Source organism: Phaseolus vulgaris, chromosome 11, assembly GCF_051622355.1.
Source record: "Phaseolus vulgaris cultivar YP4 chromosome 11, ASM5162235v1, whole genome shotgun sequence".
Classification (NCBI taxonomy): domain Eukaryota; kingdom Viridiplantae; phylum Streptophyta; class Magnoliopsida; order Fabales; family Fabaceae; genus Phaseolus; species Phaseolus vulgaris.
In genome coordinates this window covers 3,123,107-3,136,525 of record NC_143508.1, presented here as the reverse complement: position 1 = coordinate 3,136,525, position 13,419 = coordinate 3,123,107, and the positions used below count along the sequence as shown (strand labels likewise).

General features: G+C 30.1%; 2 protein-coding genes across 2 annotated transcripts; both read right to left on the bottom strand.

Moving 5' to 3' along the window:
* Positions 1-7,025: 7,025 nt before the first annotated feature.
* Positions 7,026-9,140, bottom strand: LOC137825610 (PLC-like phosphodiesterases superfamily protein). Its single transcript, XM_068631324.2, has 2 exons — positions 8,380-9,140; positions 7,026-8,117 (listed from the first exon to the last, which is right to left on the bottom strand). Exons 1-2 carry the CDS (start codon positions 8,803-8,805, stop codon positions 7,590-7,592), a joined length of 954 nt encoding a protein of 317 aa, XP_068487425.2. The 5' UTR covers positions 8,806-9,140; the 3' UTR covers positions 7,026-7,589.
* Positions 9,141-10,159: 1,019 nt separating this feature from the next.
* LOC137825602 (Pentatricopeptide repeat (PPR-like) superfamily protein) lies at positions 10,160-12,488 on the bottom strand. The gene has a single exon (XM_068631314.2). The coding sequence runs from the start codon at positions 12,257-12,259 to the stop codon at positions 10,610-10,612; it is 1,650 nt and encodes a 549-aa protein (XP_068487415.2). The 5' UTR covers positions 12,260-12,488; the 3' UTR covers positions 10,160-10,609.
* Between the last annotated feature and the right edge of the window lie 931 nt (positions 12,489-13,419).

Below are 13,419 nucleotides of genomic sequence, written 5' to 3'. Positions count from 1 at the left end.
AAAAAATTTAACAAGGATGTATTTTTCTCTCTAAATATTGATTAAATAAACTGAAAAATAAACTCATATTTCAATTGATAAATAGGACAAAAAATCATTAATTTAATTTGATGTAAAAGCTCAGAAAACATGTGTCGTAAAATAAAAATACATAGATAAAATAGCATGTGAAAATGATCATATTCTAAAAAATGAAAATTTGAATTTTTATAGAGGTAGATTAAATTATTTTTTTATGATATTTATATTTATTCATAAATTTATGGAATTTTCTTGTAAATTACTTTTTATATTTCACAAATTATAAAATATTTTTTCAAAACAAGAAACAGAAAAATAATTTATGTTGACATAAGAATTCATAAAACATATGTTAAAAGATAAAGGATATATAAATTAAACAGTCTGTGGACATTTTTCATTTTTAAAAATTAAAAATTTTGATTGCTTATAGAGGTTGATTAAATTATGTTTTAATTATTATGTATACAACTTATATTTTACTCGTATAATATCTGAGCTTTCTCATAATTTACTTCGGAAAATATTTCTTTAAAACCGGAAACAATCCAATCATAAACCTCATTATTTTGTGTATTTTAAAATAAGTTATTTTTAGTAAAATAAGTAAATTTTATATTTTAAATTATTTATATAATTTCTGTGTTTGATAATTTTGCTTAAATTTTATTAATGATTGAGATAATTTAGTGTTTGATTTTTAGTAATTGTTGGATATGTTTATTAAAAAAAATTAATATATAATTAACGTGCTAATTTAAGTTCTATCCACATATATCTTAATTTTGCACTTTTGATTGTATATTAACAAAAATTTAATTACGTATTAATGATAATTTTTTGACTAAATACAGTAACAAAAATGAAATATATATTAAATTATCTCAAATATTAATAAAATTAAAATAAATAAATTAAATTATTATTTTTTAATATAATTTTTCAATATATTAAAATTAAAATTAAATTATGTGAACATGTATTATTCTTAACAAAGTATTTATCTTCCATGAATTATTTTAGCTGCAGATGCAGTGACGTTATCCGAGTAACGACACGAAGGGAAGAGACGCAAAAGAAACAGTAACGTGTTCGTAATCCCGTGAGTGATGCACGTTTCAGTGAAATTTCACGTCAAAATGACGGAAATTGTAGAATCTCTTTGGACTCACGTTTTCTGCAGTGGTCCTCTCTGCATTTACGCTGTTCTTGAATGCCCCAATCTATGGGCCCCAATTTCTTTAATCTGCCTAATATCACCACCACTTGCATCTCATCACCACTTTTTATCAAGACACCTCATAAATTGAGAATAACACGTGTCCATCAAATAAAAAAGTGCTTTTGGAAGTTATTTCGTTTTTAAAAGTAATGTTTTGATTTCTAATATAAACACAACATTTTTATATGTGATCATTTTGGTAAAATGTGTAATTTCTTTTGTCAATTTGTTTTTATTTACATGTAGTTATTTATGAGAAGGTTTTATAAACAAGTATAATTAATAATATATTTTTAGTTACAATATTTTATATTAACATTGTGTTTTTCAATTTAAATAAGAAATAAATAGATGCAACTGTTTATGAGATGCGCAACACTTCAGTATTACATGAAACTTAACATCACACAAATTACAAATTATATAGGTAACTTTTTTTATGTTATAAAATTATATAATTATGAAATCTTCATACATTACTTGGTTTGCTAATACAGGATTAATTGCTAATATAGGATTAATTGCTAGTGAATCAATGACAATTGTATGATGCATCGAGTAACAAAATTTATAAATATTATGCATGAAAATAATAGCATTAGTTGTTTAGAAAAGTAATACATTATTATAATGTTAAGAGTTTCCATAAACATAAATACAATATACAAAGATGATATTTTCATGATATATCTCAAGTAACTTTCTTAAAAAAAAAAAAATCACTTTAAAATCATGTTTTTCCTATCATTCTCGTACAAAATTGAATATTCTTTCACTTTTGAGTAGGTTGTCTTCGATCTATTTACTCCATGTAAATAAAGATCGACAAATCTCCACACTCTTAAATATAATATTTATCTAATAATTTTTTATCTTTGCAAAACATTTGTTTACATAGAAAAAACTATAAATTTCTCTTTAGAAATTTATGAAAAAAGTTTAACTCAAAAAATCAGCATTGTATAGCTAGTAATAAGATTAAAACATTAAAACACCATTAATATTATATATTAGAAGGTAAATAAACTTACATTATCCTTGTGAGAATCTCTTAAAGTTAACCAAAGAAGAAGCAAGCTATTTTGAATGCATTCTACAAAACAACAGATGAATAAATAATCCTCAATAATGAAATAGTTATACAAATGAACAACCACAAGAAAAATGGTTCCATAGTTATGGATAGTCATAACATCAAGTAACACCGAATTTGATTAACTCTTTTTTATAAATTGAAAATTTCTGTAAAAAAAAATCAAAATATTTCGCACTCTCTTAAAATATAAAAAAATAAAATATAAATTTTCTTACGGTTCATTTAAAAATCGTCAATAATACTTAACCTGAGTTGGAATATACAAGTATACGAGTGTCTTAACAAATTCTTGATAAAATTAAAAAAAATGTAGTGAAATTATGTTTGAATACTTTAATAATAAAATAAAATACTCGATAACGTTATTAATTTGTTTTAATTTGGTAAATATATTTTGAACTAAATAAAATTCAAATCCACTAAAAAAATTGTTAACTTATTGATTATTTCATGAACTGATCACAATAATTATAACTTTAGTTTGGAGGAAGTGAACCTTCAAACACATCCATGGAAGAATGGATTACGTTTAACTCTAAGTGCTTTGTTTTTTTTAACGAGTCAGCAAATCAACGTTTATCCTTATCCTTGGCTTGCAAATCTTCATATTTTCTTTATTAATTTCTCTCTTTTTTAAACCGTCCAACTTTTAAAAAAAATATTTATTTAATTACTGCTTTAAAAGTTTAAGATAATATTAATTATTTTACTATTATCTTTTTAATTTTTAAATAGTTTACATGTACACATTTATTAAAATATAAAAATGAAAAAAAAATAAAACTGAAAATCTTATAAATAGTTTATTAAAAAAAATTGTATCTCTTGGGTTCTTAAAAAAATTAAACACTTAAAAAGAAATAATCTACATGACTAACTCAATGTTCAGGTTTCAACCTCATAAATTCTATTATAGCAAATCTCTTAAGTTAATTTCCCTCAACTATTTATGATTTGTTTGGTATGAACAATTTAAGTTTGTTTTTGTTGAAACAATATATTCTTAAAATAATCAATTTTCAACTTTTTCTTGCTTAAAAAAGACTATAGCACTCTTAAAGGGAAATGAGTGATATTTTGGAAAGTTGAGTTTCAATATATGAGGATGCATCACGGAGTTACTAATAAAGATGGAGAAAAAAAGTACTTGCAGAATTTTTTAATGTTCAATTCGTAACAACTAGATAAAATAAATTATAAAATATATGAAGTGTGTGAGTGTTGACTAAGTACTCCTCGCGAATTTATTTGTATTTATAGGATTTAGTTCAAAGGTTTTTGTAAGTAAAAATATAATTAGTTATTCAGCAGTGATGTATTTAATTTGCACGTCATTTTGAATTGTTCGAATTTTACATGAATATTATTATGTTGTTAAATACATTTTTATATATCTTAAGGACGTATATAAACCTCTAATGTTGTGGATAAATTGTTGGATGATAGAGTTTAACGTTTGTCGTGTATCAATTCGAGTAATTAGTTTTGAGATTATGGTTTTATAATCATGTTTTGATATTGATGTTTTGCGAGCTTTTGTAACATCAAGTTTATTTGGCTTTTTCTAGTTAGTATGACACGTCTTCTAACAATGTGATTTTCAATATAGATTAACTTGGTGTTATCATACTTTCACAATGTTTTATATTAAAAAATCACTAATTGTTACATTACTTTTTTCATCATTTTGCCTTCCCATTTTCATAGTTGTCATTTGGAGCTTTTGTGAGAGAACTTAGCATTTTTCGTCATAGTTCATTATCATGAAAATATTCTTTTAGTAAGTAAATAGGTTGTTGCGATTAGAGAGGAATAGTCTTTGAGTCACATTGATTGTTTTTTGTCTAGAGGGGATGCTTTAGAGGACACTTCTTAACTTACCCCATTCGTCGTGAACAGAATGTTAACCACTGAGTCCCTAGCTAGAATGGTTATGGTTGATTCCTCTACAACGACCAAATGGGAGGCTTCCTCTCACGAGGTTTTAGATATCACTAAAGCAAATGTAGCCAAGAGGAAATGGAAAGATAAATTTCCTTTAATCCTTGACTCCAAGTACAATTGGATTCTCAGGTAAGTTGCCATTTACCATTACAATTTTACTTTTAAAAAGTCCATAAAATGGTTTTTTCGTCTTTTATTATATGCTTTGATAATATGGTCGAGTTCATTATAATCAAGGCATGTGATGTCGAGGATATGATTTGCATAAAGCCTAAACAAGCAGTGAGAATTTTATTTTTTGTGTATATCTTATTATTTTAAAAACTCAACATTTTTTTTATTTTTCTACATTTAAGTGTAGGATGTTATCCGCCATAAATGTGGCTCCCTGTCAACTCCATCATAATAGTTAGGTCTTCCTATAAGAGCTTTTCATGTCATCACCTTCAAATTTCTATGACCATAAACATTTTTATGTATTTTTATACCTTAAAACACGACTCAGCAGTCAACTAAGTATCTTATAAATTATGCTAAATATGGTTCTTTTTTCTCAATTTATACTCTTATTTAAAAAACTTCAATAATATTTTTTTTTAAATTAAAGTATTTTCCTTAAGATTCTAACAAGAGAACTTGTTTACCATGAATCATACTCATTTGTAAGTATTGTGGTTCAAAAATGGTTTTATTTAGGTTTCACGTTAGATGTCAAATGTTCTTACCAAAAAACAAGTGTAACTCTTTCGTTGTGAAACAAGTGATATTCATAGGAAGACGAACTTGAACCTCTTATAACTCTTATGACGGATCATCTAATAAAGATTGAGTAAATATTCATTTGCAACTTGTAAAAAATTCTCTAATATACAAGTAAGTATAAACTAATTTTTTTATAAAATATATGAATATATGAGTATTAAGTGAGTATGTATTTATAGATTTTTAGAATTTGAATAAAGATCAATTTGAATTATTCAAATTTTACTCAATATATTATTATTATTAAATATATGTGTTTATATATCTCAAACACAAGTAGTTACACAACTAATCATTTTATTATCCGGTTTATCATTTTATTTTGAGTATTCATTAGGAGAATATTTTGTATTGATGTTTCTTCTCACTAAATAAATAAATCATAGTTATTAGAGAGTCAATAAGTAATATTTATAGTGGTAATCTTTTCTTGGAAACATATTTTTTATCCATAATTCGATGGTATCCTTCTAATATGTTATATTTTGATTTCTCAAGTAGTGTTATTATTTATATTATTAGAAGGATTTTTAATTAGTTGTCAAGAAAAAAAATATATTATTATTTAACAGCTAATGACTTTATTCTTAGAGTAATGATACATTAACATTATTTTTAAAAAATCATCATTTTTCTTTATTTTTCCTATCACATCATAATAGGTATAAAATTTATATTTTCTTTCGCGGTCATGTAGGCGTCATTAAAATATTTTAGGTATCTATGTATCATTTTTCTTAATATTAAAAATATTGCCAGTAATTGAGCATTAATAATTAAAGAATAAACATGCACTTTAATCAGCAAAAATAGAACTGATATTAATAATTAAAAAAATTATTTAAATTTCACAAATCTTTATATATATATATATGTATTTATTTATTGTTGTATACTAAACATATAAACTCCTTTTTGGCTGGAGATTTAAACTTTTGTGTAGTTTGTCGTTTTTGCTAATCTTAATCCTTAAGGCTAATAATGGCTTACGTTTTGTAGGCCCGGCATCTTAAATTCGGCCCAAATTTTATGGAAAAGGTCCTTTTCCATTACCTTTGATATTATTATTTTGAAGAAAATAAAAAACTAATGAAACCCTATACCACGTTCTATGCACTTTCATTTTATTTTATTCTGATTTTAGTAATAGAAGAAACGGAGAGAGTGTTAGACCCAAATTTCATTGGTATAATTTTAGTTCAATATTATAAATTTATTTTCAATCTCATATAACGATTTGTAAAATGTTGAAGGATTAAAAATTAGTTTTACATAAACATTTTTTAAAATATAGGATATGGTGTAGGGATTACAAATACACATTAGAATGTATATGAAAAGTATTTAATTTTTTTAATTATAAGTATAATGATGAATATGTATGTATTTATCTTCTCTTCATCCCTATATCTTTTAGTTTATTTAGTATTTTAATATGAGAAGGAAATTAAGACTATATATATTAAATATCAGTCAAAGTGTGTATATATTTTTATTCCCGAGATAAAAACTAGTCAAATCCACATTTTTTTCTCATGATTCATTTTTCTCACATGCATCATTGTTACAGAGAAAAAAAAATTCTAAATTCAGAAGATAAAATAAAAAATACTTAATTTTTTCGATTGTTTTAAAAAAATAGAAGAAAATAAGTTTTTTTCTTAACCACTAGAAACGTTTCTCCCTCTTCCCAGATTGGAAAGAAATAATAGGGAAACAATGCTTTCTTTAAAAAAAAATTGTATAGTTTTAATTCCTAATATAAATTTTAAATATAAATAATTAAAACTAAATTAAAAAATATTTTTTAATTTCTTTTTAATTTCTTTTCACTTTCATATTTGCTCAATAAAAAAAAGCAAAAATGAGGCATGTTCATTTATTCTTGATCATATCGATTTAAACAACATGTTTTGTTTATTTTATTTATCTTAATTTCAATCTTCTTTCTCCATTTCAGTGTGAATGCAAAAAAACATCTAAAAGTGAATCAGACACAATTCATATTATTTCACCCAGAGAATAAACAAAAATTATTGATGATCATTCCTAAATTTGATCGAAGAACAGTTCCAAGCTGTAACTTGTGAGCCCTTGAATCCTTGATCCATCTAACAGCTTACAATGGTGGGACTAAACTAATTTGTCTTGTGGAACAAGGCATTGCATTCGTGGACCAAAACAAACCAAACAAGACACTGAGGTCGCAAAGGATTTGAGTGCACGTTTGTGAAGGACAAAATCCACTGGAACAAACTTTGCATCTTGTAATTTAACTGTAATTTCCTTCACTGTTACCTTAATTTGGGTTTCGGTTGGTACGAACCACAAAAAAATGAGGTACAGATTGAAAACAATTCCACAGCAGAAGCCATTGCTTCTTTCCATATCAGAAATTTCCACCAAACAGAAACTCACTTGAAGAAAAGCAAAAAAAATCTAACTTTAAGTGACCCATCAAACCATATGATCCAGCTAAAAACCATGAACAAGGAAACAGCAAAATGAGTTATAATCACAATGGAGAGTGATAATTTCAGTTTTTCATGCTTGACCCTCTACCCTGGCACGTGTGAGTCCAACGCATGCATCAACAAAATCATGGTCAATGAAATCCGTGGAAAATACCTGCAATCTATCTGCATACCCTTTGGAAAAGCACTGACTAATGAAGAGTCTTGCAAAGCCATGAATGCGTTCTGTGACAGGCTTCACACACACAATGGGGTTGTCCGCCACAGGAGTAACGGTGTTCTCCACTCTGTAGAAGTATTTTCTGGACGTAACAGGTTGCTGTTCGCTGAGATGCTTCATGTTGCTCTCGAACTTGGTTGATGGCAAATCAGTGTTGATCCAGTTATCCCTCAAATACCCTGCACTCCACAGAGAACTTCCTGATGGAGGCTGAGGCAATTTTCTTGGCTTCCAAACGCATATAACTCTCTTTGGTAACACCTCTGCCATGGTCTTTCCAAAAACATTGTCATCTTGGGGAACTAGGTAATCCCCGAGTTGTTCCTGAAGGTACTTGTCGAATTCGGGAGGATCCTCGTGCCCAAACTCGGTTCGAACCTATGATGATGCAAAGATACGATATGCATGTCAGATACGACGTTCTATGATGTATTCAAATGATCAAATCCAATACATGTTATACGGTTATTCTACAAATACATAGAATATGATGTATAATTTACATATCTAAATATGTTGTACATGTTTCTGTATCATTTAGTGTATTAGAGTTTTTTGTAAATTTTGTTTAAGGCCTTATATACTTCATATCCAACAATACCAATGTTGGATCGGATGCATATCAAGGATAGGTTCTAACCTCAAGAATGATGATTTCAGATTGGGTTTCTGATAAGAATTTCTTGATATCTTTGATGACAACGTCCATGCTGTACGTAAGGAGGACTCCGTGGCACACTCTGCGATCCTCTTGCACCCGAATGTCAATGAGCCTTGTCCCCATCACAAGCTGCTTGTAGATGGACAAGGATTGACATTGAGCAAAAGGGCGAGTGATGCCTGGGATGCCAATCTTGTTGGTTGCAGAATCATGGGTTCCAGGCCAAACAATTTGCTTTATCGCAACTTTCTCTGGGTTGAGTTGGGACATCCAGTTTTTTCTGTCAGATGGATGGTAATCTGAGCCAGGGTAGTCTTCCCCAGAGTTTCTTAGATCAGACAGAGTTTTTCCCTCTCTTTGGATTGCCTTTCGTTTCTCAACCTGTTTGGAGACCTGGGAACCCATCAAAGATTAGGAGAGGAACAACAACAGCAAAAGGAGGAATTCCAAGTTCTTCCTCTTTTTTTGCTGTTGCTGGAGTCAGCTGTTGCAGGTTATGACTTTGTTTGTGGTGATTGAATTTAATATAATAAGGCATGGTGGCGTCAGAATCGATTTTTTTTTAATCAATGGGAATGGAGTTGCTGAATTGGACAAAGGTTGAGAAATATGAAATGATTCTTGTGCTTTCTTCCCTCAATTGTTTTTGGTTATCTCTAAGAATTTTGGCTTTGGATTAGGAAGGAGTCCTCCATTAGTATTATTAGCCTATTGTTGTCTTTAACGTCGTTGGAACCTTCGCTCTAATTATTGGAAAGGAGTTATAATCGAGATATATTCTGGACCTGTGGTGTGGTCCACTTGGGTGGCTAATGAAGCTTCTCTGACTAAGTATTTGCTTTTTATTCATTTAGAAGAAGTATTTTAATTTGCTTAGTATGACCAATTTTAATCGACAGAAAACGATCACGAGTAAAAAAAGAATGACCAATTTTAATTCTTGATCAGCCATTAATAAACAAATGAATCAGACTTTATTGTAATCAGACAGATGGGTATTAGTAATAGGCTACAGGGAATGAAAATCTCTTCCACTTTTACTCGTAATTCACAACATCAAACTTCATATCAGAACCAGAAATCAATTGTTTATGTTCTCCCTGGTTTTGCTGTGATGATGCAACTTGGCATGAAATCCATCGGTCTAGTTCACAAAGTTTTCTTTTTTGCTCATGTTTGTCCACTGTGATGTTTTGTTGTATATTTAATAAGAAAATATAATTAAACATAAAGCAAATAATCTTGTCGTTTAACTACATGAATCAAATTGAAAGTTTATAACAGAAAATAAAATAAAAGCAACTGTAAAAAACTCGATGCCTTTATTTGAAATCGTGCATATTATTGGCATGATACGCAGGGGCACGATCCAATCTTTCTTTTCTATAACATTGATAGTGATGCTTGTTAAGCTCTTACTCCTATTGGTGGAAAATTTTGATCTTATATATCCATATCAATTCCCTGAACGTTGCAAAATATATTAAACTGTCAAAGCAACGCTATAAGTTTACTAGCATAGATTGCTTTAGCACCCCCTACGCGATTCAAAATGAAGGATTTCAGAGATTGAGCATTGAGACCGCAAATGGAAAATATTTGTGAACAAGAAGAACATGAAATCAGCCTCCATTACCTCACACAGGAATCTCTGGACTCTCGAGTGATCTGCAAATTGACATCCTACAGTATCCACCTATCAATGACTGCTGGGATTTTGATTTCACAATTAGCTTCGAAAAAAAAGAAGGAACATCAATGACGGGGGAATTTTGTTTTCTTTATTTTATTCAGTTGGGGAAAAAATACAAATAAAACAATGGGCGAAAAAAAAAACAATAAATCTTTATAAAAATTTCTTCTGTTCTTCCCATCCACCAGTGTTCTCATTCCTCCTCAGTATTTATGGAGGAAACATCTAATAAGTATAACACCGTGGAGGTTCAACTCGGCAGAATCTGGTGTTAGCAAAAATAGAAAGTGAAAAGGAAAAAGAATAGTGACTTAGTCAGTGGAATATATATTCCTGCTCTCTGGAAAAAAATGATCCACTGGCAAAAATCTCTAACTTTCACATCCCACAGTTAGGCACTGGGACATGGTCTTCCATGCTGATATTTAATTAAGTGCCACAAAGGTGAGCACATTGATTCCTTCAGAGGGTGTGACACATCTAATACAGTGAAGTGCAGCATTTTTCAATGTCGATTCAAGTAATGGCCTGCTCGTTTCCTCCCTGTCTCGCATACAAAATATGTCTTATTTTCTCAACCAATTCCCATTTCCCAAGTGCAGCATAAATACTTGAAAGTAATTCGTAGGCAGCAGAGGATTGTGGCTGCAATTTGATAAGGAGTACAGCAACTTCTCTCCCATGATCTGTATTCCCACGCAATCTACATACAATATGGTCACCTGGCTTAGAATCCATCATCTGCAGATCCTTCACCGATTCATTAGAACATCCAGCTTCACCCAAAAGATTAGTTAAGCATGCGTAGTGTTCTTGGTCAGGGACGACACCATGCTCACTAGTCATGGACTTGAATAACTGAAGCCCTTCCTGTACAAGACCTGAATGACTACAAGCATTTAAAATGCTGACAATAGTGGTCCCATTTGGCTTCACTCCTGATTTTAGCATGTTATATAGCATCATAATTGCTTCTATGCCATAGCCATAGTGAGCCAGTGCTGATAAAATCGTGTTCCACAACACTACATCCTGCTTATTTCCAGTGAAATTAAAGACTCGCCTGGCAGTTTCCAACCTTCCACATTTCAAATACATGTCAACAATAGCACTAGTTACAACAGTATTAGGTTTGATGCTATTTCGCACCAAAAACGCATGTATTTGTTTACCATGCTTCAATGAAGCAATAGTGGCACAAGCTAATAGACAAGTACTGAACGTAAATTGATCAGGTCTAACTTGATGCTTGATCATCTCTCTAAACACTCCAAGTGCTTCATGTCCCATGCCATTTCTAGAGTAACCTCTAATCAAAGATGTCCACGAACAGGATTGGCTTTTAGGCATCTGACTAAACAACTCAGCGCCTGATTCCATGTCGCCGCACGCGGCATAAGCCGAAACTAGTGTTGTCCACGCACGAACATCCCTCACAGCCATGTCATCAAATAATCTCCTAGCATCTTCCATCTTTCCACACTTTGCATAAGCATCAATAATTAAGCTGGATATAACAACATTGGACAAAAACCCAACAGCCAAGACCTGCCCATGGATCTGCCTACAAAGTTCAAATTCCTTCAACTTTACAGAAACAATCAAGACACTGGCAAAACTAAACTCGTTATACCCCACAGACAATCTCCTAAACTGTCGATAAAATCTCAAAGCCTCGTCAAATGTGCCATGGTGCGCATACCCAGCCACCATTGAATTCCAAGATACATAATCCTTGTGAGGCATTCGGTAGAAGAAGCTCCTAGCCTGCTTCATCATTCCCAATTTAGCATACCCAGAAAGCATATTGTTCCAAGTGTACAAATTTCTATCGTCCATTTTGTCGAACACCTGGCGTGCCTGAACGAAATCGCCGCAGCTGAAGTACATAGAGATCAAGTGGTTGGCTAGAAGCGCTGGGGGGCGTTTGAAACCGGTGAGCTTCAAGTGGAGGTGAATCAACTTGCCCTCTCGGAAAGACCTGGTTTTGGAGCAGCGGCGCAATAGGGTGGCGAAAATGTGAGATGGTAAGCGGATGCCCTTGAGGCGCAATAGGTCGAGAGAAGAAACGGTGTCGGAGAGGGAAGATTTGGAGAAAAGGGGTTTGACGATGCAGAGGTTGCGGGGGGATTTGCGGGTTGGGAACGAGGGAGATGGCATTGGCATTGCAGAGAAAGACCATGTGAATGTGAAGGGTGCAAGTTTGACTTGAACAACTTCATCATCTATGTCAGCGACGATGAATGGGAATATGAGAAGAAATTGGAGGTACACTTCGATGGCGTATTCGTTGAACCAGCTCCGGCCACCATGGACGGCGGATCTTGTCCAAACCAATATGGCTCAGCAGCACATTGGCCTGAACCCTGCTATAACAAACCTCTTTTACTTTGATTTTCGCTTTTTCTTTCTTAATTAATTACCCAGTTATCGCTTTATTTCTTATTTTTAAATATTAGGGTATAAATTAAAAAAATTGTCTATGTTTCTAGGTAAATTTTCTTAAAACAAGAAATAAATTGAAAATAAAGTGAAATGTTTATAATTATGAGAAAAAAAATAAAACTAAGAAGAAAAAAACATGTGCTTGAATTTTAAAACTTCATTTTTCGGTAAAATCTTTATATGTCAATAATTTATTTTATAGAGAAATTAAATTATTTTGCTATAATATTTTTTAGTGAAATTTTTTTAGGTTATGTTTGGTTCATTTATTTTTATTTAAAAACTACTTTTAAATTATAACTCAAGATAAGAACTTAATAAATGAAATACAAGTTGGTTGATAATTTTCTTTTTTTTTAGTTTTAAAAATTAAATTTTTTTAGACTTATTTGAAACCAAATTCCTCACTGAATATAATTAATATTTTGATGAAATAAAAGTTATGTCAAAACACTTTCATTTACAATTGTGCGATAAGTAATTCAGTCAACACAAATTTATTTCAATGATAAAAAAGTACATAAAAGTAATAAAATATTTACATTTAAAAATTATTTTGAAATTCCAAAAATTATTTTAATTAATAAAAATCAATTACTTATATTATTTATCGAATTGTCCAGGTTTCTCTCTTTAGCTTTCATACTTAAAAATAATCCATTTTGGTCTTTACACGTACAATTTTAATCACTTATACTTATTTCACGCTGTTTATTTAGTTTTTAATACCTAAACTCATATGAACTAAAAAAAGGTAATGCTAATATTTATAAGATTTAAAATATATTATTTTAAATATATATATAGTTAAGGATAAAAAATCATGAGGACAAAATTAAATCTAAATATGACATGTAAATATTTTATTACATATAATATCA